The sequence below is a fragment of the Pezoporus flaviventris genome, unplaced genomic scaffold (genome assembly GCF_033815535.1).
Source record: "Pezoporus flaviventris isolate CSIRO_AGI_PZ_B2104156 unplaced genomic scaffold, CSIRO_AGI_Pfla_v1 ptg000063l, whole genome shotgun sequence".
NCBI lineage: Eukaryota > Metazoa > Chordata > Aves > Psittaciformes > Psittacidae > Pezoporus > Pezoporus flaviventris.
The window spans coordinates 1,447,549-1,472,053 of record NW_026892611.1 but is presented as its reverse complement, the minus strand read 5'-3'; the positions used below and the strand labels follow the sequence as shown (position 1 = coordinate 1,472,053).

Genomic DNA, 24,505 nt, shown 5'->3' with positions numbered 1-24,505 from the left:
GGGGATGAGGGGGGGGGTACCGGTTTGTCGCCTTTCGCCGCCGATCTTGCGTTATTTACAGCTCGCCCCGCGCTCCCTGCCTCCAGCGCCGTGTCCCCATGGAGACCGCCGGCCTCCCCCGGCGCCTCGGGTCTGAGCCGGTGGTCCCCCCCCTTTACCCGTCCCGTTGGGATGCGAGGAGATCCCCCCCGCCCACCATCATCAGAGCGCGGTCCTGAGGCTTAGAGCCCCGCTGGGGCATTGGGGCTGGATGGGGACCCAATGGTTTGGGAGCTGGCTGTGCCCATCGCCGGGCTGGGATGGTCCCGTGTGCCCAGGGATGGTGCCGCGGTGCTGGGATGCTGCGGAGCACCGAGGCGGCAGTGCCAAGAGGTGCCCCAAAAGGGGCAGGACAAGGCAGGAGCCTGTTTGGGGATGGGTAAAGCCCAGCCGGACTCACTCCCGATCGGCGCAGAGGTTGGGGTGGAAGCCAGCATCACCCCCCCCACCGCGGGCAGTGCTTGCCTGGCTCCTGCCCATCGGGATGGGAGCCCATGGGGTGCCCTGGGCACCCCGGTGCTGGCAAACCCCATGGCGTGCCTGCGGCTCGCCGGCCTCCAAACCAGACCGGTTGCGTGCGCGGGCCTTGACTCAGCTCCGGAGTCCGGCCGGAGTCAATGAGTGGCGTTTGGCCGTGGGGAGATGGGGAAGGGTTGTGACCTGTTGGGCCGGGCAGGCGATGAGGTGTGTGTGCCGGAGCGCCCGGTATTGACAGACGTCCTAATATCGGGTTGCAGGGTCAGTTTATCCCTAAATGCCATCACCACAGGAATGGTGGCTGGGTTAGCGCTGACAAAACACTGTTTTCCCTTACGGTACACGGGATCGGCTGTCCCTGCTCGGGCAGGGGGCAGATTCCTCCCGCAGGGCCTCTCCATCCCTGTTCCTGGAGGTGAGGATGGGATCTGTAACACCCCAGCTATCCAGGCAATGGGTAACAGGAGTCCCCAGTTTGGGAAGCTCGCACCATTCCCACGGCTTGGCTGAGGCAGGAGGGGAGCACTAATGCAGCAGGTTTCAGTCGGTTCACGCCTACAAGGTGTGAGCCTGCAGCTCTGCCTGTCCTTTCTGCCACCAAGGGCCCTGGACGGGGCAGGCACATCCTATCCTTCCTGCGGGAACAAAGGAGAAATCCCATGGATTTCATCCAAGCCCTTGCTGTGTGCTGCTGGGTCTGCTCCAGGCTCTGGTGCCGCTTCCTCGTTGGTCAGGGTAATACTGGAATTTGCATGGCTTAATTCAATACCTGATTCCAGCTGGAATCTCGGAGCTGGAAAGGCAGAGGGCTCGTGCTGATCTGGTGTTAGAAATGTACGGGGTGGAGGGAAGAACCTGCCTACACCATCAGGCACTGCAGGAGGGAGGAAGGAAATGCAGGAGCCTGCATGGGAAGTCTCAAGCGGATCTCTGCTTTGGGTCGGTACCGGCTGTATCCCAGGGAAGCGGCCATGGGGCACATCGGGGTGCCCGGGCAGAAGTCGGGAATGAGGAGAAGGGAAAAGGCACCTGGGAAAGGCAGCAGGTACCAGGAGCAGCTTCACTCCCGCTCCCCAGGAGAGCCAGGAGTTCCCTGCTACCACTGCAGGACCTTCCTTATGGGGTGGCTTTCCCTGGAATGCCTCAAATCGGGTACAGGAGCTTCTCTCAGTCCCTTTCCTCTCCAGGTACGCAGCCCTTACCACACACACACTGATTTATCGCTCAGGAAACAGCCCACTGAGCAACCACAGTGCTCAGGAATGCAAACAGCCAGCAGATAAGGCTCTGCCATTGGGAAACAGCTGAGGAATCCCTCAACAGCAGCTCCAGCTCCCTGGGTAGGAAGCTTTAAACGGGAAGGCAAATGCGCTGCCCACTGTCCTTGAGCAGCACAGGGCTGGCGGAGGCTGCCCCAGTGCCCAGCACTCCCCAGCACCAGCACTGCAGCTCGGGCTGGTCTCACACAGCTGCTCCCCCACTTAAATCTATAGAGTGATCGATCATGGTAATAATAGTTATAGATAGTGAGAACAATATAGTGAGCCTTTAGTAACAACGAGGCAGGTTTTAGTTTCCCAGCAGGAAGCTCAACAAGTGCCGCCGCTCATCCCTGCCCTGTGCTGCACTGGGGTTCCTGGGCTCAGGAGACTTAATATTCCCCTTTATCCCCATCCCACCTGCAGCACGGAGGGTCCCTCCCCGTTGGGAGGCTCAGCAGCAGCTTATGGAATCCCAGCAGCAGGAATCCCAGCGCTCGTGCTGCTGGCACAGGGAGTGTTTGCTGCCACACGTAAACTTGATTTCTAATGGATGAAAATTGGCCTCTCTTCCTGTTACCCAAAGCAACCCCATGGATGTGCTCAGAGGTGACCTCATTCCTTACGACCAGTCCATTTCCATCTGCTTTCCTGCTGCCCTCCTTCTAGCTCTTGATTCCTGCTTTGACTGGCCTGTGACGAGCTGCTACCTGGAATCCACAGGGGATTCCTCCAGCGGGAGCTGTCACAGTCAGGTTTACTGGAGACCCCTCCTGGGAAGTGGGGCTGCATTTGGAACATAGATTCATGGAATGCTGTGGGCTGGAAGGGGCCTTAAAGCTCACCCAGTTCCAACCCCTGCCAGGGGCAGGGACACCTTCCACTAGAGCAGCTTGCTCTGTGTCCCCTTTGTCACGCATGGACACAGGGAGCAGGGGATGGAGCAGAGGAGCTTTTCTAACCCACCTGCAAGCCAGGTGCCATACGCTGGCACCCAAATAAGCTGCATTGAACAGCCCCTGTCTCCACTCAGGGTTTGAAACCAGCCCTTGGTGTCCAGCTGAGCCCAGAACCGATGCTGCACACAACTGTGGAATCCTGTTCATGCCGCCTCAAGGCTTGGGTCTGGTTTGTAAAGGGTGTTTCAGAGGGTTTAAGTACGATACAGATGGCCACGCTACAGGCTTGTACTGGGAGCCCTGTGCTCCCACTGCTCCCCCCAGGCACGCTGGAGCCAGCAGCTCCCGTATAACAGACGCTGCTTTAACAAGAAAGATGGTTTGTTTCTCCTGCCTAAAACCCTGTTGCAGAGGGAAGCTTGTCCCCGGCTGTATCACATACAGGATACAACATGCATCACGTACAAGGACCAACGTGCTCTGGATTATTCCCATCTCCCGCACGCCAGCCGGGAGCCATCCCTACGGCAGCGGCTTTGCCGGCAGGACCCAGCTGTGCAGCAGAGAGGAAGCAGCTCTGCCTGATCCCTATCCCAATCCACAACCCCACAGCAGCGAGGAAGAGGCGGCTGCGTGGCAGGGAGCAGGGCACGTGCAGCGTGCCCGTGGGCAGGCTCTGCGGGAGCTGCCTCCCCTCACATGGGAGAGCCGAGGAGCATCCTCGGATGGATCCTACCCAAAACCTCACCACCCGTTTTTCCAGCTCCTTTGGGGCTGGGAGAATAGGAAATCAGGAGCCAGGCTTTGGCTGGCAGAGCAGGGAGGGATCCAGAGCGCTGCCAGACGTTTAGGAGCTCAGCCCAACGTGTGTTTTACAAGTTCCAACTATAACGTATGCCCTGATGGTCTGTGAACGCTTGCAATGCTACCCATGGGGTTTACAGTCGCTGGTTAACCCCTCATAGGCTTCCTCAGTGCATTAATCTGCTCACAGACCGTGGGGTAATGTGCCTGCAGCAGGAGCTGCAAGAGCAAGGGCACACTGTTGGTGCCCATGGAAGGGAGGTGGGCTGCGATGCTGCTGTCACCCCTCCAAAGGCAGCATCACAGCAGGCTGGGACAGGCTGATTGGGAATCATCAGCCCTGAGAGCTGGCTCAGGTCATGGGAGCAGCCCGAATTCCGGCTGTGTGGAGGAGGCAGAGCTGCACCTTGGCACAAGGCTGTGCTCATGGAGTAAATGTGTTTGATGTGGGGCTGTTGAGCAAGGGTAAGTCCAGGACCTGTGCCTGAAACCCTTGTGAAGTTACCGGTGTGTGGCTGCAAGCACGGGGTCCTGCTGGGTGCTGCACAGGCCTGCTCACAGCTTTGGGTACCCAGGCTGTTACCTGGATTTAACACCCGACAGCTTCCAGCCTGGGCTCGCCTGGGAGGATAACGCAGGCTGCGAGCAGGAATCGATGAGGGCTCAGCCCAGGCATCCTCCATCAGCCTCAGTCTCTGCCCTCCTGCTTCCCAGTTCAAATCCAAGCCACCCATCCCTCGTGTGCTGATGGTTCTGAACCATGTTCCCAAGAGGAGGCTGTGACAGCTTTGGGAGCACATCCACAACAGCCAAAGGCAGGAAGCAAAGACCCAGCACAGCAAATGGATGGGAAGAGGAGCACAAGAACCAGCAGTTCCCACACATCCTCCCCTCGGCTCTGCCAGGTGACTGCTGGATAAGGGTGTAAGTGATACCCAGGATAAGCAGGCAGCCACTGGCCTCGGGCCCACCTCGAGCTCCCCCGGACTCAGCACAAGCAGGCCCTGACCCTGAGGATGGCTGCGGTTTGTGCTCTCTGCTGAGATGCGTTCAGTGCTGCTCTCCACAACCACTTCTGAGCAGCAAATGGCTTCAGCCTGGCCAGGAGAGCCCTGAGCTCGTTCCTCCAGCACCTGCAGTATTGACTCTCCTCTTCACTGCAGCGTTAGGGAGCGTTTGTCATGCTTCTCCTCTTGCTTCAGCAAGGACCCGGTCACCCCCCCAGCCCACAGACCTGCCTCGAGCCCCGCATGATGCTCTGGGAACACAACCAGTGCCTCTGCAGCAAAGCCAGAGGGGGACCAGCCGAGCACCCCCCCCCCCCCCCCAGCCATCGAGTCACACAGCTGCACAATCCCACATGGCCCAGGGGGAGAAGGGCCTGAGGATGCTCCCACCTCTGCCAGGTACAGCCACAGCGCCACGTTGCTGACACAGAATCCAACACAAGCTGCAAGTCTTAACTCTGAGTCTCTCAGAACCAAGCCGCAGCCTCTGCGCACAAGCCAGAGCCCTCAGAAAAGGGAAAATCCCCCCAAAGCATCCAAGGAACCATCCAGCAGCACCAGAACAAGCGAGCAGAAGCTCAGATTTGCCAACTCATTGTCTAGAGACCAGCAAACAAGGCTCTCCCCTCCTGCCCCAGAGATCACAGTGTGTTTAACTAACATCTGCCTGTTTGCCTCTGTCTTTTAAGCTTTCAGAGGTGCTTTCAAGCCTTCCTCAGGAGGTCCTGGAACCAGGACTGCTTTCCTGTGGGAATTTCAGCCTTTGTCAGCAGGATGCATTCCAGGGAACAAAAGCAAGAGAACCAAACCTCCAGTTCAGCAAGACCTGGAAGAACAGAGCCACGAGCACTGCCTGCAGCAACCCCTTTGGGGCAATGGAGACCACTGGATCCACAACCCATCCCAGCAGCATCCTGGTAATGCTTTGGAGGCACTCTGATGGCAGGAAATCCAGCGCAGGTGGGATACAGACCAGGATCACACACTACCAGCCTCCCATGGGAGCAACCATTGCCCCATCTCCCTATGGGCCTGGCCACAGGTGAACCACCCAAAGCAAAACCTGGAGGTACAGCAGGGACCCACAGTGCCCCATAGGAGCCAGCTGGACTTACCTGAGCAGTGGAGAGCCGGTGGGTGCCGGATGAGGTCCCAGCCATGGAGGGTGCTGGCCAGGAGCTGTGTGGAGAGGACCTGGAGGCTTTAAGAACCAGAGCCTGTCATTACCCACTTGGTTCCCCCACCCCTCATTATCCAGATGAGGCACATGGCAGAAGCCACCAATCTGCTGGGGAGGGAGGAGGCTGCCCTGCTCCCAGCCCCGTGCCAACAGGGACCCCCTGCACCCAGCACCATGGTCCCTGTGCTTGAGGAAGACCAGGGCAGAGCCTAGGGAGGGATTTGCTGAGTGCTCCGAGATGAATGATCCCATTCACTGGAATCAGCTCTGCAAACGAGGCCAGGAGCAGCAGCACCTGGTTGCGACCAGCCCAGCACCAGCTACTGTTTACCCAAGGGCAGCATCCTCTGGGAATGAAAGCCTTTGCAGGAGCCCACCACCACATCCATCCCTTTGGGATGGAGCCGCTCAGAAACTCAGGCCAGGGAGCTGTGGGGTTTGTGTGACACGAGATGGTGCCAAGCGGCTGTATCAGAGGGCGCGTTGGGAAAGGCAAAGGGAGCTTGATGGGAGCAGGACAGGATTCAGGCAGCCCCTGCCCTGGGGCCAGGCAGGAGCGGTGGGAGACGGGGCAGCTGGAGGCTCACACCCACAAGCCTGCTGGAGGCTCCTGATCTGCAGCAGCTTCTGCTGATGGCACAGGAGGCTCCTTCCCATTTCCAGGCTCCTGCAAGCCAGGAGCTGCTCAGCCCGGTTCGTGTGGGCACCGGGCTCTGTCACATGCCTCCGACAGCGCGTGGCAGCCGATGGCATCCCAGCCGGCTCCTGCTGTGGGACACGGGAAGGGATGCGGGGCCTGCCCCTCTCCAGAGCATCTTTCCCCCTGCATCTGCTCCTGCTGGGCAGCAGCAGCCTCATCTCTTGCTTATATAAGGATCTCTGCTCCAGAACATTAACTCTTTCTGTTCTGGTTCCTGCTGCCCAGTGTCAGCCCCTTGGAGCCACAGGGAACTCCAGAGACATGGTAAATGCTCCATCCCTGGCAGTGTTCAAGGCCAGGTTGGACATGGTCTAATGTGAGGTGTGTGACTGTGACACAGGACTACGGGCACCCGCCTGGCCCCAGATCCATCCCATTCCCCTTCTGCTGGTGGCAGGAAGCAGAGCTGGGGCAGATGGACACCCCCCTGGCGTGCTCTGCTCTTCCCAATGGAGCAGCGTGTCCCACAGCAGGAAGCTGCTCATCACTGACCGTGTGGTGCTGTCCCGGGGGTGCTCAGTGCACCCCGGTTTGCTGAGCGAGCCCCAGCCTGTCACATGCAAATGCCTGGCTCAGTTGGTGCCTGCAAACAGGAACCACTTTATGGAAAGCAGCCGAAGCCCTTCCCAAAGCGCCCCGAGGAGCGCCCTGGGTGCCTGTGGGGAGTGGCTGCAGCCCCACAGATATAGGGCAGGTGAGTCCTGGGATGCTCTGCCCTGCACCAGAGGCCCTTGGCTGTGAGCAGGATGAGGAGCTCCAGCAGTCACCCTCTGCTAACTCTTCCCAGCCATCCTCAGGGGAGGTGAGCCATTAAAATCCCCATTTGGGGAGCAAATTAATTACTTAAACTATTATGTTTGAGCCATGACTTCTGTGCCAGCTCAGGCTCCACTGAGTGACTTTAATGCTGCTCCCAGTTCTTGGACAAGCACCCAGACTGGGGGTTAACCATACCTCAGCAGAGGGGCTGCTTGGGATCGAGTCTGGGTCCAGCACAGATCCCAGTAAACCCCGTGAACTCTCTTCTCTCCCCAGCTGAGCGTTGGACGTGGTCTGTGAGACATCCCCCCTTCAGCAGCCCATCACACCCGTGAGCCCGTTGGTGATCTGGAGCAGGACGCTTCCTTACCAAGGGTAAGTGCCCAAATCCTTTGTGTTACCAGTAACAGCTGCTTGATTCCCCCTGCTCAAAGGACTTTATTCCTTTGGGAGAACGTGCCTTTCCCTGCTGCTCCCGCTGGGCGCTGCACTGGGGTGCCTGCAGGGGAAGCTGAGTGCTCCCCCCTGCACCAGCACTCCCCTTGTTGGGGCAGGAACTCAAAGTGCAGCACCAGCGCTTTGGGCCCGTGGTTCAGGGGCTGCTCAAGGAGGTGCCAGCAGGGATCAGGCACAGAGGAGCCCGTGTTATGCTCAGTAAGTTCCCGTACCACAAAGCCGTGCCAAAAATCCCCTGGCAGCTTTACAAGCCGCTGCTGAGACCTGCCGCTGCTTCCTGGAGCACGGGATGCAGGCAGGGCTGTGCTGTCGTGTCAGGGCTGCAGGAGGGGTCTCTCAGCCCTTTGAGGACCCTCTGACCCACAGTTAATGGCTGGAGGGACAAAGTGGTCCCCAGGTCCCCTCCGTGTGGTGCCCAGTGATGCTTTGCTGGGCTCAGATGTACCTGGGCAGAGCAGGGACTCCCCAGCATGTACTGACCAGAGCCTTCCCATGGCCTGGGAGAACACAGAGCTAAAAGGGACTGGGCATATTGATGCTGCAGGGCTCATCCCCTTCTCCAAGAAGTCCTAAAGGAAGAGGGGGAAATGAAGTGAGGCTCCTTCCTGGGTGCCCCAGCCAGGGATGCGTGGCTCATGCAGGCAAGCCCAAGCCTCTGCAGAGCGAGGCTGTCTCCAAAGCATTACTCAGTCATCAGAGCAGAGGAGAAGAGCCTCCCGTGTCCCAGCCTGTGCTTCGGCTTTCCTCACGGCTCCTGACAGAACCAGGTCACTCTTTCCACACTTCCCGGCCCAGCCGAGAGCCGCTGACTGATGCGGATGGACGTGAGTCACGGCCCTTCCACCCAGCAGCTCTCTGCTGCCTGTGTACTTTGGCGGGGCCAATCCTGCCCCTCAGAAGGGAGCAGGGTGGCACTGGGCGAGGGCAGGGTTGTCGGAGCTGCTGGCATCTGCAGCAGGTTCTCACCATCCCTTTGGACTGGGGCCAGTTGGGGAGTTGCTGGTTCTGAGCATGGCGCAGGCAGAGGTAATCTCCCGCGTGCTAACCCGTGCTGGCCTGGCCCACAGGGACCTGCCTAAACCCTTGACGAGTAATTGGAGCTAATTAGGCTGGAAGAGGTTTTGGTGAGGATCTGTCCAGGCAGTGCCCGGGGGCCCCTTGGTAATGAGTTGGGTGCAGACCAACACCACTTCTCCCAAAGAGCTCTGCCAGGCCCCAGCAGGGCGAGCTGGGTTTTCCCTTTCCATGCCCAGACCTGGTCTCCTCCATCAGCTCATGTGGCCTTGCTTGTGTTTTGCAGTGACCCTTGCTGTCCTTGCACCATCAAGCCAGACAATCCTTCCCCTTGGCTGAAGATCCCGTTGGATCTCTTCCCATAATGGAAGCGTGAGTGCCAAGCTCCTCCATGACCTCCAGAAGCCACAACTCCTTACCGAGAACTCTGATGGCTCCACGAATGCTTTCTGAAGGTGCCCTGGGGGGCATTGCCCAAATCACCCCCTCGCTGTACCTGAGCCGGGGCAGCGTCGCTTCCAACCGGCACCTGCTCCTCTCACGGGGAATCACCTGCATCATCAATGCCACCATCGAGATTCCCAACTTCAACTGGCCCCAGTTTGAATACGTGAAAGTGCCTTTGGCTGACATGCCCAACGCTCCCATCTCCCTCTACTTCGACAGCGTCGCCGACAAGATCAACAGCGTGGCGCGGAAGCACGGGGCCACCTTAGTCCATTGCGCCGCCGGCGTGAGCAGGTCGGCCACCCTCTGCATCGCCTACCTGATGAAGTACCACAAGGTGTCCCTCTTTGAGGCATACAACTGGGTCAAGTCCAGGCGCCCCGTTATACGCCCCAACGTGGGCTTCTGGAGGCAACTGATAGACTACGAGAGGAAGCTCTTTGGGAAGACGACGGTTAAAATGGTACAGACACCCTATGGCATCATCCCAGACGTTTATGAGAGAGAGAGGAGACCCCTGATGCCTTACTGGGGGATTTAATGGGACTGCAGACGGGGAGCACAACAGAAGGGACGCGCTGTTCTGAGTCAACCAGACTGGGGACATTCCCTTCTCCTTCTACAGCCAACTGGGGTTCTTTACCATACAGCAGAACCTCAACTAATTCTCACCTCACTAACCTGCAAGGCCAACGATCCCCTTCAAAGCATTTCTCTCTACAGGGATTCCCCCCACCCCCGTTTCTCTGATTTAGAATGAGGTCTCCTTATAAGTTTATTCCTTCCATAAAGCCTCCCCCCTTTTTTTAGCCAGTTTATGAGTATCCTAGGAGGAAAGACCAGAAAGGCATTTGGCAGAGTTGATGAACAAAGCGCGCTCTGGGATGCGGTAGCCTGGATATTTCATTTATAGCTTATTTGCTTCCTTGCAGATCCCTATAAAGGCTTGGGAGCAGCACTAGCATGGGAGGAGCGAGGTCCTGCCCTGCGGTGGTGGGTTCTTCCAAGAGGGAGGCAGGTGCTGTGGTGCTAGTGCTGGTGTTTTCTTTACCACCCGTAGTGACTCTCAGTATGTAGTGTTTGAGATCTTTAGTTAGCTCTTAATCTGTATTAAAAGTAAAAAAAAAACAAACCAAAAAACCAATAAAAGTATAAAAAGAGTGAGGTCAGTCCTTGTCAGCCACAAAACTCCAACAATCCAGAGCAAATAATACCCGATCCTTCTTCACTCCTTCCATGCCAGGGCAATAGTCCTGGGATACACTACTGAAAACCGCTGGCGTTCTTTGTTGGGTGGGAAGTAAGCAGAGATCTGGTCCAAACGTGGCTCAAGACAGAGTGAGAGGTTGACCCTGCCCGCACTGGACAGCCAGAGAGATGGTCAGGGGACTCTGTGTGCATGGCCACCTTCCGAAGGGGCTGGGCCTTGTCATCCAACAGCAACCTGCCAGGAAACCGGAATTAGGCAAATCCTCTTGATTACTGAGCCCTAAGCACGGTCGTGACCTGCCTTAGCCCATTTCTACATCACCACGTCCTCAAGGTTATGCTGCATTCTAGAGCTGCTCTGCGCAGAACGGCGACCCGCTCACCCTCCCGGGCAAGGATGGCTTCATGGAGAAGGCTTTGCCTTGTCCTGTGTGCGAGGAGAATGATTCCAACCCCAGTGGGGGAGAAGCCTCCCCATGGCAGAGCCGCCGCCTGTTTCATTGAAGCACTGACAGGCCCATGGGGAGAGCAAGGCAAGCCTGTTCCTCGCCAAGACGCTCGTGTCCTCTGTTGCATCTCTGAAGGAGGAAAAGCAGATTGCTGGATGCTGAGGTAGCTGATCTAAATGAGATTCTATACTTGTAAAACAACAAAAATCAATAAAGATTAAAGAAGAACATGTGTTGGTTTCCTCTTCAGAACCGCGCTAACGCACCGCAAGTACCAGCGAGAACATGGTGTAACACTGAACCTCAGTCTTGAGGAAGATGCTGTGGTCTGTGCCCATCACTTGGCCGATCACTTCACAGCCACGCGGGTGTCCTGCAATCCCCGGTCCTCATCACAAACCCCAGGCCATTCATTTGGCTGTATCAAAGGTTTTATCTCATTTAGCCCCGGCTGAAGCTGAGGTTATAAGGAGCAGCAGATGTGGTTAAAGGATTGTTCCACACTGAACAGTCTTGGACTCTGTGATCTTAATGGTCTTTTCCAAGATAAAAGTCTGGAACAGAGTGCATTGGATGCAGAGGCTTTGACCAGAGGTTTCAAGTTCACTGTACAGAGCAGAGTGTTCCCAGTGAGGATGGCTGGGCAGGTTCACAGCTTCACATTGGGCTCAAGGCCACTTACCCAGGGGGTTTGTGCTCCCAACCACTGTGGGCATGGAAGTCATGGGGCTTGTCACAGCTTCAGCTCTGCATTAATGCCAGTCCCGCACGTGGAGACCCCGCTGTGAAACGAGTTAGTGCAAACTCAACCCTGCAAGGGCTCCAGAGCCAAAAAGTCTTTGATATTCCCCCCATTCCCCTTCCAAACCCTTCTCTCAGCCATTATCCAGGATGTTGTTAGACAAAACTGCACATAACCCCCCCCTCCAGATACTTCCACACCAGTTTCCCCACCAACTTCAACACATCCTTTAGCATCACGAGTGGGAAGCACAGCCCCACACTGGCACAGGGAAGTTTCCTCCTGCTTTTGCAGCTGAGCAAGCAGGAGCTTTTAGCTCACTGGAATAAAAGGGGGGTTTTGCCATCAGCTGCATGCAGTTCGGGTTTCATGCTCATGTCCTGGTTTCAGTGACAGACACAGGAGATCATCCATTTACAAACCACTCTCTGCTCATCTCTCTATTTTTACCATGGGTTACACCAGGGAAAGGGGCAGTGAGAAAAGGAACTAGAGGGGAAAAATCAAGGCTGATCATGAGGCTGGAGCCTGACCTTTCAAAGGGGAAAACCACACTAAAACTGAGGTCTGCTTGCAAAAGTAAACTTCCCCTACAAAAGGACTGTGTCCGATTTAACACTATTGTCTATGTAAGAACTGGGAGGTTGAAATTCTCTGCTTTGAATTATCATATAGATTATATACCCAGTATAAAGCCCTAGTACCCAGGGAAGAGGAAGAACCTACTGATCAGCCAGGAAAGCATCAAGAGTGAGACTTTTAAACAAAAGGGAAAGTGAAACCTATAAAACCAATGTAATTGCCTAGTAAAGCATGTTAGGAAATGAAGAATCCACCTGAAATATCCATTAGGGATTCTATTACGGAGCAGTGCCGTGGTATTAATACTTGTGGCTGTTTCTTTGCAGAAGTCCCTCTTGTGTTCATTCAACAAAGGATGTTTTAGACACGTGTTTTCCTTGTCACAGGAAGGTTTCTCCCTGCCCAGCTTCCCCCTCATGGAGATGACACCTGTGGCACCAACAAGCACCAAACCCCAATGCTTTTCCTAGCTGTATCCTGGAACATCCTGGAACAAGCCACTTCACAGGTCGGTCAGACAGGGAACAGGCTCTTTATTGAATCCAAGGTTTGAATCTCGACACAGGATTTGGAACCCATCGCAGGGATCAAGGGAGTTCATAATGTATTAAAGTCCATCACATCCTTCTCATAGGCTTTAAAGCACCAGCAGTGACTTCAGCATTGCACAAACCAAAACTGCTCCAACTGCTGATCACAAAACCACTTCTACGAGAGAACTAACGCTCGCCCCCAGGGCAGGGTAAAGATCACAAAGCAAAGAGAAGTTTTCTGACCCCTTCTCCTCATAAAATCATGACATTTATATTTCAATATTGATTCCATACAGAGCAAAGATCTTTCTGAGAGAAGCAGTTTGTACAATAGCAGCTTTTATTGCAAAGGCAGGTTTTGTTTCCAGTTTGATTCACCTGATAGGAGCTAACCAGGAACTGGAGCATTCCTTGGCTTCTCATGAGCTGCATCCCACCCTTAGGTTGAACTCCACTATCACTGCACCAATGTCAAGGAAGGGGCTGCTCAAACCAAGCCAGGTGAAGAGAAGCTGCTGCCAGAGAGGAAGAGCCAAGCATAGAATGGAACAATTCCCACTCCACAAAGAACCTCAGCAAGGCTGGGGAGATGCTCAACCACGATGTGGGAATGGATGGGCAGGGAATGGGCTGGGGATGTTCTGCTCACTCCCCAGCTCCCCCATGGAAAAACTGCAGTGCACAGGTAAGCACGGATGCATTGGGAATACAACTGGATAAAGCAATATATACATTAAGCAGCCAAGCAAATAATCCTGTAGAATTCCAAATATACACAAATAGATAAAAATCACTTCCCATAGGTAACCCCAGGGCAGGCTCAGAGAACAAGTACATTAAAAACAAGGAACAAAATCCAGTTTCCTAGTGAAGAACATGCAGGAGGAGGAGTTAGAGTCATGAAATTCAAGACAACCAAAGCGAAAGGCAGTGTGCCCATCAGCCTCTATGCAAAGCAAGGGGGGAACGTGGTCTGAGATGAAGTGCTGTAGAAAATGCTGTAACCTTGGATACAGATTGCAAGGACACTGGGCTTTGGCTGGCAGTGCAGGAGCTGGGAAGATGCTGAATGCAACAGTGAGTCACTGTAATGACTCGGAGATGGGAGATGATCCTCCTTGCGCAATGCCTTTATCAAGGGTATCAACAGGCAAACCATTCGGGATATTCCCATGACGTAAAGGGGTGCAGCTCCGAGCACTTTCTGCTTGCCACAAGCACCGTAGCACTGCCTGTGCCTTCCCTTTGCAGTGGTGCCATCCTCCACTTAGCTCTGCTGCAATTACAGTGGTACATGTCGGTTCCTTGGTTTTACGGTCCCCCAGACAGGCTGGATGCAGCTCGGAAGGGAACTCACCTGCTTAACAAGTGCAAGGAACACATCACTGCAAACTGCTTTCACGTCAGTGCAGCCGGTGCTGCAGCTGCTTTAAGTCTCACATCGTGGCTTCTTTTATTTGTGGCATTCCCTTTCCATTAGGAAAACCAAGAAGCCCATCTAGCTCAGCGCGCAGGAGCGGCGGTGGAAACCCACGCTAACAATAACCTCCCTTTCCCAATATAGCATTTCATAAGCAGCAGCCTTGCGTCAGCCCAGCCGCTCCAAACCACTTGAGAAGTCCCCTCGCTAGCAGCAACGAGAGGCGTTTGCTTCCAGCCACGCAATGCTGAAGTGCTCCTGGGATTCAGGATGGGAAAGGAAGGGCTGGCTCCCTGTGCCACGCGGAGCCCTGGCAGCAGTGGGAACACTCGCACTGGTACAGCAGCCCCTGACTGCGATGGGGACCACGTCTGTGCTCAGAAAGCTGTGGTGCTGCCTAAGGAACACAGCCAAGGCGTGACAGGCAGAGCAGGCAGGGAGTGACTGCCCCTTCGCAGGTAAATCCTGGGCAACAAAAGGCAGGAGCCACCCTCACACAAGGGAAAACCCAGCTCTGGCTGAGCGTGAGCTTGTGGCTGGAGGCACAAGAGGCTGAGCTCATGAAGGAGCTGGTTTCAGGCAGGGAGATGATGTGTTTTAATTCGTGTAAATAAGGGGCCAGACGCCTGGCACTCCTCGGAGCCAAGATGCTCCCGTTTGGTGTAACTCGCAGTTGAGGATAACTCAGCCTTTTTTTAATACGGAGCATCGTTTCTCCTCATTGGAATTTCTATTACAGCAAATAACCACCCAGTGTCAGCTACTTATAACAGAGGCAAGGCTTGGACAAGCTGTTGGTACCTTTGGAGAGAGGGGAGATTCTAGTGGAGAGCTGAGAAACTTAAAGAATTAAGAAGCAAGTTGTACCTGATGGATGCAGACCCCACTGCACACTGAGGAAGACTCTGTTGTGCTAAGGCTCTTACACTAATGCCATGAAGCTCCCACAGTTGACAGTTCTGTTACTAGCACTAGAGCTGATTGCACTGTCATCTGCACACTGCATCTGAAGAGAGAATCGGGTATTTTAGATGCATGTGTAACATTTTAGGCTGTTCCACTGACCACCTCCTGTCCATACAGGTGTACCTGCCATAGGCAACAGCAACACCCTGCTTCAAACCCCAGCCTGCGTCAGCCCACCAGTGCCTTGCAGGGTTAAATCACACCCACCTGCAGCAGGAGCTCAGGGCCACCTTGTGCTGCCAGCTCTGACTCAGAGAAACACGTTACTACAGAGAGCACAAGTTACACACAGGCATCCCATGGAGAAAGGCATATGAAGGTGTGACAGAGGTAACACACATACATACACACAGGAACACGCACACTGCTGTCAGTGGAGTCCAGTTTTCAACAGTGATGCAGCCACAGAACTACCAAAGGATCAGGTGGAACATAAACCAAGGAAGGAGTCTGTATTTACAAGAGTAGCAAAGACAACAAGGTCTAAAATCCAGCTGCCTGCACTAAAGAACCCAGGTATATAGGGAAAATGTCAACAATTCCTTCAAGTCCTTATCCCCCAGCACTAACCAGTGACACACACAAACACAGTATAATTTACAGTACAGATCAGTGGAAGTATAAATATACAGTGGCTCTGCAGCCTGATTCCTTCTAAGTCAATAATTCATTTTGCCTTGAGAGTTACTGTGACTCGTGCATCGTAATATTGGAGCAGCAAATGAAGAAAACCATCATGGTCCATACACCGAAAGAAAAGATGTGTTTGCAAAGCTGTCCTTCAAGTATCTAAGTGGTCACTTCTGTGCAAATCAGTCCAGTTTTTCTTGGAAGCTGGGTACTGGCCTCTCTCAGGTTTATGCGCTTGGTTAGCAGACTGCACTGCATATAAAGGCTAACCTGCTTCCATCAGAAAGACTGAAACGCTGCTTTTTTTGCCACACTGGTTATCCCTACACCCCTGCCCCTTTCAAGTGGAATTCTTCATGAGCAATTTGTATGTGATGGTGGCTTTAACCTGTTAGGTACCAAACTCCAATCTCGGCCACTAACCGCACACCCCAGGCCTTTCCACTTACCCTATCACACCATCTACCCCAAGTGTCGTGCATTATCAGACCAGAAATTCCATCTTCAGTGCCACTGCTTTCAGAGCAGGTCTGGCAAAATGAGACCTGGAGGTTTGGGCTCCACACAGTTGATCCAGAAGTTTGCACAGCTTGCGTGGTACTGGTGCCCTCCATACGCCAGCTTGAAGTTATCTGTCTCTGAATTGAAGGCCTAAAATAACAAGAAATGGAACAAGTGTGATGGTCTCATCTGTTCCAGGGTCTGGAAACTCGAGTGGAGAATGGCTGTTGCCCAGGTATCACCCCAGCACACTGTGCTGGGGCCCTCTCCCTCTGAACACCCAGCATTCTACTTTAGCCTGCAAAGGGTTTACAAGTGGACAAGCTCCGTCCATCACAGCTGATGCCCACTTTGCCTCTTACACCCTGGTAAGGAGCCATCTGATCAGCACCCTGCTGCCTGATCTGAGGCCTGGCAACTAACTCACCTTGTTTCATCCATCCTCTAGTTTGGCTACAGACCCACAAAGGATAAAACCTTGTTCTGCCAGCCAGTGGGTAGCTACTGTACTTACTTCATCAGCTCCAATCTGTCTGTGATTTAGGCAGGTGCCATTCTTGATAATAGAGTTATTTCAGGTTGAATCTGATCTACTTTCTTTTGTTAATTGGAGCCGCTTTACAATAGGAGCTTCTGAACAGCATGTGAAGCCGTGAACAAGCTTCAAACATCTCGATGTTTGTTGCTAGGAGATACTCTCCAATGCTTCACAGCCACCTATTTAAAACCCCCCATTCTACCCTTGTTCCCCACACCCTGGATTTCCTGCAGAGATTGCTAAAAATGCCACTGCCTACTCCATATAGCCAAAAGTCAGTATTTGTAGCACAGAACCCCTACAGTTCCCCCTCTCCTGCAACAGACACACAGGCAGCTACGAACTCAGAAACTCACTGCAGTGCGTTTCCTACCACACAACAGAAGAGGCACAGAACCAGGAAGCTATTCACAAGGTACAAGCATGCAGACAAGACAAAGGGGAGGCTCTAGAGCGTGTTAGTTGATCAGATCAAGTGTTACGGTCACAAAAGATGACTAGGAGAAAAGGAGTAATGATTGATACAATCGCGAATGACAGCTGAAAGCCAGCTCAGCCTCCCACACTCAACTAAGAATGAGTCTATAGAGAATATGGTTTTACAGGTTCATACTTTGCTAGGAAGCTCTTCCACAGGTTTCTCTTCTTTCTGCAATAACGTTGAAACCAAAAAGTCAGCAAAACTGCCCGGGTATGTTACTGGGTTGGCATTACCCTGTAAACATCCTGGGATCCCCTCCCAGCAATGCTAAGTGCAACAATCCCCTCCTGGTGAGCCTCAGAGATGCATTTCATAAAGAAAAGTAATTAAAAGTTGTATTTTTAATACACAGATATATACACACACGCCTTTTAAGTCTTAGTATCCCAGTTTCCCCCTTCTGTGAACAATTTAACCCTTTATCCACATCTGTGTCACACCCAAAGCCCAGGGTAACACAGGACTATTTGAGTCCCATCTATAGGTCAGATGTTGCCTTTTCCACTTCCAGTTATAAATTATAGCCATGAAAATGTTTTAAACACACCCAAGGTCTAAATGAAAGTCCAAACTGTCGATTAAAACTGAGTTTAACAGGCTGCTCGACTTACCTTACTTCTTGAATCCACGTTTAGGAGGCACACTCCACAGGCAAGATCCTGGGCATTTTTAATCCCTGGCCGCAGCATACAAGAAGAGAAATCCAGCGAGTTTTCATCTGGCTGAAGAAAAGAGACAACAAAATTAGGCTTATACCTATCTATATGATTAGGCAATAAAATGAGTTACTTAAAGTAACTGAAAACGTTTCAGACATCACGACCAAACTTATCAATCTGCTTGCTCCCAAGAGCCGTGGCAGGGACGACCTAAAACACTCCTGCACAAACCCCTGCGTGGTTTCATTGAAGTCACTGGTGTGTGTTTGCAATCCTGCCACGCAATCCCCACCAGCATTCATTTATAACACTCGAGCAGCTGAAGACAGGGCTAGACTACAAAGGAAAGAGTTCTGAAGTTCCACGTTCCCACATCAAAAAGGGGAAGAAACTTCTGAGCAGAGAGCCCAGGCAGTGGCTGCTCCATTTCAACTCGGTGTATGAAGAACTGGACGGAGACAAACAGTGGTATGCAACAGCTATTTGTGCAGCTGCAAGGCAAGCAGGCACGGGCCAGCACGGCCTGCACTGCTCACATTTGAAGTGGTGTCTGTGCTGGTGTCTGTTGTCCTGGATGCTCTCTCATTGCCTGAGCGAAAACGGGCAGTTGTTATTCTCTCCTAAGGTTACTTCTGCATCTAGACCATGGCACAGAAGTACAAAGTATTAAGGTTAAGCAAACCAGAGAAGAATTAAGGTCACTGGCAACACACAAGCTCAGGTTAAAGAGAGGTAAAGGATGGGAGAATAACCCTGCAAATAAGTAATACATGAATATAACCCCTTTTCCACTTACATCTCAGCCACAAGATAAATGATAGTTGGAAGCTTTGCATAAGGATGGCATAAAAGTGTTGAAGATTTGCTTTCAGATTGTAGTGCAGTGACTGGAGATACAAGAAGCTTAAACAAATGGTGTGCTCCTAGGACACGTGTGCTCTTAATCCGCATTCCTGCTATGCTGGCCATGCTCCCCCGCGGAAGGGCTGGAGAATAATTGGAATCCTGCAGAAAACACCCTTTAATCCTTAAGTAAATCAATCAAATTAATAAAGCACTCTAAAATTTGTTTACCAGATGCATGAGGGAAGCAAATGAGAAGGTCAGCCTCTAATTTGCACTGGAAAACCACAAGGCTCCGCAGAAAATTCCCTTGTAACAAAAGCCTTTAAAAGATAAAGTCAACCTTTCCCAGCACATGCATCTGAGCTAAAATACTCCTGGTTCACTGGCACTTCTGCATCACTTGGGATCTGTGATGGAAACATGAGGTGTGGGTTCCACAGCTGCCAGTGACCCAGTGGAGGAGAGGAACAAAAAGGGGTGATGTGAGAGAACTGGAGGAGTGAGGAGTCCCTGCCTAGTAAATAACTCCAGGAGTACTGTGTGTGTAAGAGAAGTCCTTGCTCACAGCTCCTACCATTGCTTACAGTTTAGCTGGCCTCCCACCAGCCAGGAGCTGCTGCGGCTCGGAGAACACGTGGCCAAGCCTTGGACTTCAAGGCAATCCCTGTGAGCTTCCAAGGAAAAGCACTTCAAGAGCTAAAGTTTAATCCACTTGCTTAAAGCAGGAGAGGATCCCGATAGCTCTTTAGATGTTACTGTCAACAGCGCCAGAGTTCAAAGGGATGAATCCCCATCTATCAACTTCAGCTACCAAGCAGTAATGTATGGAAAGTATAACACAGGACAGCACCAAAAATACCTGCTTGCCACAGCTGTTTGTACTGGAGAGGGCTAAAATGTGTGAAAGGTGTGTAAGAAGGGACTGAGCATCTACAATACCTGTTTTGCAGGGCATCACAGTGAGCTGAAGATGAGTCTTTCAAGCAGACACCAAGGACTCTGGGCTTTGCTTATAAACGAGTGTTTACTGAGAAGCCAAAACCTTTAGTGGCCATAGTTGTATTGCAAGAAGGAAGCCACGAATGAACATGGTCACTGAAAACATAACCATGGTAATGGTCTGCTTACTGATGCTTGGTGTGATGTACTGATACGAAGAGCTAAAGACTCCTTAAGTATATAATGAGTTAAAGGGATCCATTATGCAAGATGGTATCAAGCACCTACCAGTAGATGATTCCCTAAAACTAGGAGTTTTACCATGGATAAATGAAGCCATTTTGCTCATTGCATTTCCTGCAATATACATACACAAAGAAGGGCAAAGCATTTACTGGCAAAGTGATTTTATTGCCCTCTAATGGCATTTATTCTGTACCTGGCCCCAATGTGTCCTCTCTCCCAGCCTCTTTGCAGACCCTTCCCATGGGCTGCTGCCTCCCTAAGGGCCACCCCTCAGACAGCTCCATGTAGCCCTTGCCCAGTTATGCAGAAAGCTCTCAAGCTCCTACCAGACTGTCTCAGAGCAAGTGAGCTTTTTCTGGCAGCTCCATTCAGAGGAGGGGAAGGAATTCAGTCTGTAGCATGAACCAAAACAAACTTGGGCATTTCCAGAAGCAGAGAGAAAGGAAAGAGTTCAAAAGAACAGTTTAGTTATCCCTGGGCTGCTACACAGCGTGCTCTTGAGTTGCAAGCATTCACACTCATTGCAGGGATCTTACAAAGCCAAAATATGCCCCACATTATTCTGGCTTCCTAAATGAACTTCAGTTTTACTGAACTGCCCTCATTGGAGAGGTCCACAGACACATAGAGTATCACCAACATCATTAAGACACTAAGAAAACTCTTATTTATGTACAAAGAATGGTGTTTTCTTCCAGAGAGCTCTAAATTGGACTTCACAAATGGCAATTTTGCAAGAGGAAAACACAAACTGTAACGTTAGGGCACCCCACGAAGTCACTTTATGTGTAATTGTAGCATTTGTTTTAATAAAGCCATCACTTATCGTGGGTCTTACCGTTAAAGCAGCAAGTGACATGAAGCTTATCAGGTTGTTCCACACTTTATCAATATCCTTCAGCAGCTGCTGGAGCTTCTCACTACAAACCGCAGTTGCTTTGATACCCAGCTCAACTCTCTTTGTTACTCTATAGACTTCCACAACCCCTGTTGACACAAAACACAGCGGGGGATTGCAGAGAACTCACTGCCAGCACAGGTTCCTGAAGCTTTTAACTGAGGAACAGCACAGAACAGGCACAGAACACAAAAGGTGGTCATGGACAGGTATTTCAAGGGAGTATTACATTTATTGAGCAGAGGAGCTGGTCCTTATTTAGGGGCAGGCAAAAGATTAAGCTAAAAAGCAATACTGTTTTGGAAAGAGTGAGTATGTGTTGCTGTTTTTCAGAGGAGAACTCCCAGTGCAAGAGACAAGGTACATTAAAACATACCTAGTAAATATTCCATGCCTTGGGCAGACTGGATGACTTCAGTGCAAACCGATGAACTGCTGATCCCATTTAAGGTATCATTTGCTTTCTTGATGACCTGGTGGAAATGAATTTCATAAGATGATGGTGTTATCCACCTTAAAACAATTATTACCAACAAGATTGTCCCTAACAGAAGCTGTTAGGCAAAAAAAGGAGGCAAATTGAATACATGATTGCCATACTCCATCATGGTTTTATATATTCAAGCTGTAACTATAAGAAGATCAGGGGGAGAATATGAACATTTCAAACCTTAATGTATTCCCCCAAATCTTTTCATTACTGAAATAACAGTTTGAAGAGCTGCATGCATTGCTGTATGGTTTAATAGCAGCGTTCACAGCTTTGGCTGATACACAAATGCAAAGAAGGTCTGGCTGTGAAATACCTGACACCCATCACCAGAAAATGAATGGCCTCAAGCCCATTTCTCAAGCAGTGCTGGTGGGCCAGATGCTGGTATCAGTGCCCTGAACAAGGCACCCAAACACAGGACCCCCACAGTAACCAGTTAACTTGTAATTGGAGGCAAAAGCCAACCTAATCACAGCTGACAGGAGATTAGGACAGGATCTTTAAGTGAGGGGTTATGCTTCTGCTGCGTGACAGCTTTGGGTTTAAAAGCTGTAATCTACTTGGGCCGATTCCCCCCCTTTCTATGCCTGTATGGTCTTAAACACTGGGTGAGCTGGTACCTACAGGAAGGAGGGAGGGCTGTGGAGGAGGCTGTGCACTTACCTGCAGGGCACTCTCCAAGCATCTCTGCCATTCATACGCATACCTCTCGCTTTCCTATTTGGAAGAAAAGGACAGTCTGAATCTTGTTCCTGCCTTGCCCTTTCCCCTATCACAACAGACACACAGTGGGCAGGTATTTTAAGAGACTATTTGCAGAGCAGCTATGTAAAACTTCTCACAGACCTGTTCTTGGTTTTTCCCCCCATTCTTTAAATATTCCCTTTGCACCTGAACTCTAAAATTTGGTTTCTGGGAGTTATAACCAGTTTCAAAAGGAAGAACACAGCTGAATGGGGAAGAGGTCTGCATTGTGCACGCCTACTCCCAGCACACTTGTTACAGACCTGCTGTTGTAGAAATGGGGATTGGCAGAATCTAACCTGAGCTCTTTTACCATCTATTCTCAAGATGAGCAAGGGAAATAACTACCACACAGCCAAAAAAGTTTAGCCATTTCCCAAAGCCAATGGTCTCAGTGCCAAAACTGGGATTAGATTCAAGCTGTAACTAACTTCCAGTTACAGGCTTAGACCACAAGGTCAAGTGGTTCTGAGTTTCAGGCAACAGCACTTCTCCCACTTGATAAGATTTAAAAGACAGGAGAGAAGCAGCCTCCTTTAAGAGGAGATTCCAATCAAAACATCCAACATAAGATGCTGTCTTAGAATCATACCCCAAGTTCAAACAGCAAAAGTCCCAAAGAGCTGGATACAGAACACCCTTGCTATCACACTGATGAAGTCACTGCCAATTTACTCGTACCCCAGAGAACTCCTTACCTCAACTTCCCCAGTCAAGTCTTTGTATTTGTCCCTGATGACAGGCAAAGCAGGCTTCTCACTTAGAGTGTTTGAACGATCTCTAAATGGCTGCTCCAGGACTGGTAAAGGTGAAGAGCGACTTATCTCTCTGTCTCCTAGGCTTAAGCTCCTTTTGTGAGACCCTAAAAAGCGAGGTTATAAACAAGTCATTCCTTTACTCATAAAGGCACAGGCTATTTAAAATTAATAAAGCCCCAGCTCGTCAATTCTCCAGGTTTTCGGCACAATATTTTCTATCTAGAAAGAAGATGTCCAAATGCCATAGGAATCAAAGAGAAATTCAGCTCATTTCCAGTGGCCTTGGGACCAATCCCCATCAACTAATTGGTGATTTGGTTACAAAAACCAGTCTTTGATAAGCACATGCATCATGAGCATCCCCCACCCTGAGCACACTTACCTTGAACAGACAGGTCAAAAGTGGCCAGCTCGCTCTTGATCATCTCCTCACTGGATTTCACCTTGCCTTGGGAAGTGGCCACCAAGAAGTCAAACTTGCTGATTTTGGGCTTCTCGCTCTGGAATTCTCCAAAGTCATCCGTGGATTCTCTCCGCAGGGCTGAGGAGACAGCACCCCCAAGGAGATCTGCCTCCTGCTCAGCTGCTGCATCCTGGGCTTCCGATGGAGGTCTTGCGAAATCACCGAAGCCTCCGAGGTCATCCTCACTTGGAGCGCTGGACACGGGGTCTTTAAAGCTTGCGAAGGCTGCAAAGGGAACATCCTGTAAAGCATCCTCGCTAGGAAAGGTTGTCACTTTGGAAACTGTTGTCATGGTAATGTTCTCTGAACTGCCAAACAAGGTCTCCTTCTTCTGAAGGACAGAAGTAGCCGCAGAGGATCCACTTCCGGAGCACTGGACAAAGGAGGAGAGCTTCTTGCCCTGATGAATGTCTTCCTTGTCGGACCAGTCATAGCTTGCCAGGCTGCTGACTGCAGACCCGCTGTTATAGCTTCCAAATGGGGCACATTTTAAGTCATCTATATCTGAGAAAAACAAACCCCTGCAATTAGAAGCTGAAGTTCAAACGTTACGTCTCTCTACGCTGCATAAAACCAACAGCAACTTGCTGAGGGTCTTAAAGGCCTGCAAGAACACACACAGTGAATTGTTGTTCCAGTGAGGCTTAAACGAGAGTTTGCACAAAAATAACTTGACAAATACCTAAGTCTTTGGTGTAAAACCCCCTCCATTTAATAAACGTAAGCCTTGACCTTTGAATGCTGTCTTATATTTTAAGCTGAAAGTCACCATCCCACCACAGGCAGTGAAGAAGCACTAATAAAATAAGCAGACAGTCCAGCCTGCACACATCACTGGTTCAGTTCTCTGATGCTGGCTGCACAATCTATGCTCTAAATACAACCATTAGCAACTCAAACATCTTAACGTGTTAGTTCACCTTATCAAACCCAACCGCAGAGAAGACCGGGCTAACTTCCCATCCCCTCCGACAGAGTATTAATACACTTGATTTGGATCAAAGCATGAATACAAAATTAATGCATAAGGAATGTGCTGCAAGGGCTTTTAAACCCCAGAAATGCTGCTTAAGCTTCTCTCGGCTACACGGCCAACTTCCAGGTTCCAGGAATGACAGGAACATTGCAGACCATGGTTTAGCTTTCAGACTACTTAGTAAATACAGAGCACATCCAATCATTTTGCAGAAAGCTCCCGAAGTTCATACTCACCTGGCAATTATATGGGCCAACAGGTTCTTCTCACTGCCATGAGCAGGTATGAGATATAGCCTGGTTACATTAGAGCCAACAAAGGAGCCTGCACAGGGACCAGGGTCCGCTACTCATTCACTCATTTCATGTTTAAGCCTGACTGATCCATAGCA

The 24,505-nt window shown here is 51.3% G+C and overlaps 2 protein-coding genes across 8 annotated transcripts in view; one reads left to right on the top strand and one right to left on the bottom strand.

Annotated features, from left to right (window-relative positions):
* The first annotated feature begins 8,891 nt into the window (after positions 1-8,891).
* Positions 8,892-10,929, top strand: DUSP14 (dual specificity phosphatase 14). The gene has a single exon (XM_061469990.1). The coding sequence runs from the start codon at positions 8,986-8,988 to the stop codon at positions 9,580-9,582; it is 597 nt and encodes a 198-aa protein (XP_061325974.1). The 5' UTR covers positions 8,892-8,985; the 3' UTR covers positions 9,583-10,929.
* A 1,605-nt stretch (positions 10,930-12,534) lies between these two features.
* SYNRG (synergin gamma) overlaps positions 12,535-24,505 on the bottom strand; it is a 38,661-nt gene continuing 26,690 nt past the window's right edge. For 5 of the 7 annotated variants that reach the window (XM_061469983.1, XM_061469986.1, XM_061469987.1 and 2 more), the window contains 8 exons: positions 23,058-23,642; positions 22,616-22,779; positions 21,837-21,890; positions 21,057-21,153; positions 20,621-20,769; positions 17,704-17,814; positions 17,225-17,260; positions 12,535-16,223 (listed from right to left, as the gene is read on the bottom strand). In XM_061469983.1, the coding sequence (XP_061325967.1) occupies positions 16,092-16,223; positions 17,225-17,260; positions 17,704-17,814; positions 20,621-20,769; positions 21,057-21,153; positions 21,837-21,890; positions 22,616-22,779; positions 23,058-23,642 (1,328 nt within the window). In that variant the 3' untranslated portion in view covers positions 12,535-16,091. The remainder of the gene's footprint in view (positions 16,224-17,224; positions 17,261-17,703; positions 17,815-20,620; positions 20,770-21,056; positions 21,154-21,836; positions 21,891-22,615; positions 22,780-23,057; positions 23,643-24,505) is intronic. The other 2 variants (XM_061469985.1, XM_061469989.1) reach the window with 1 other exon arrangement.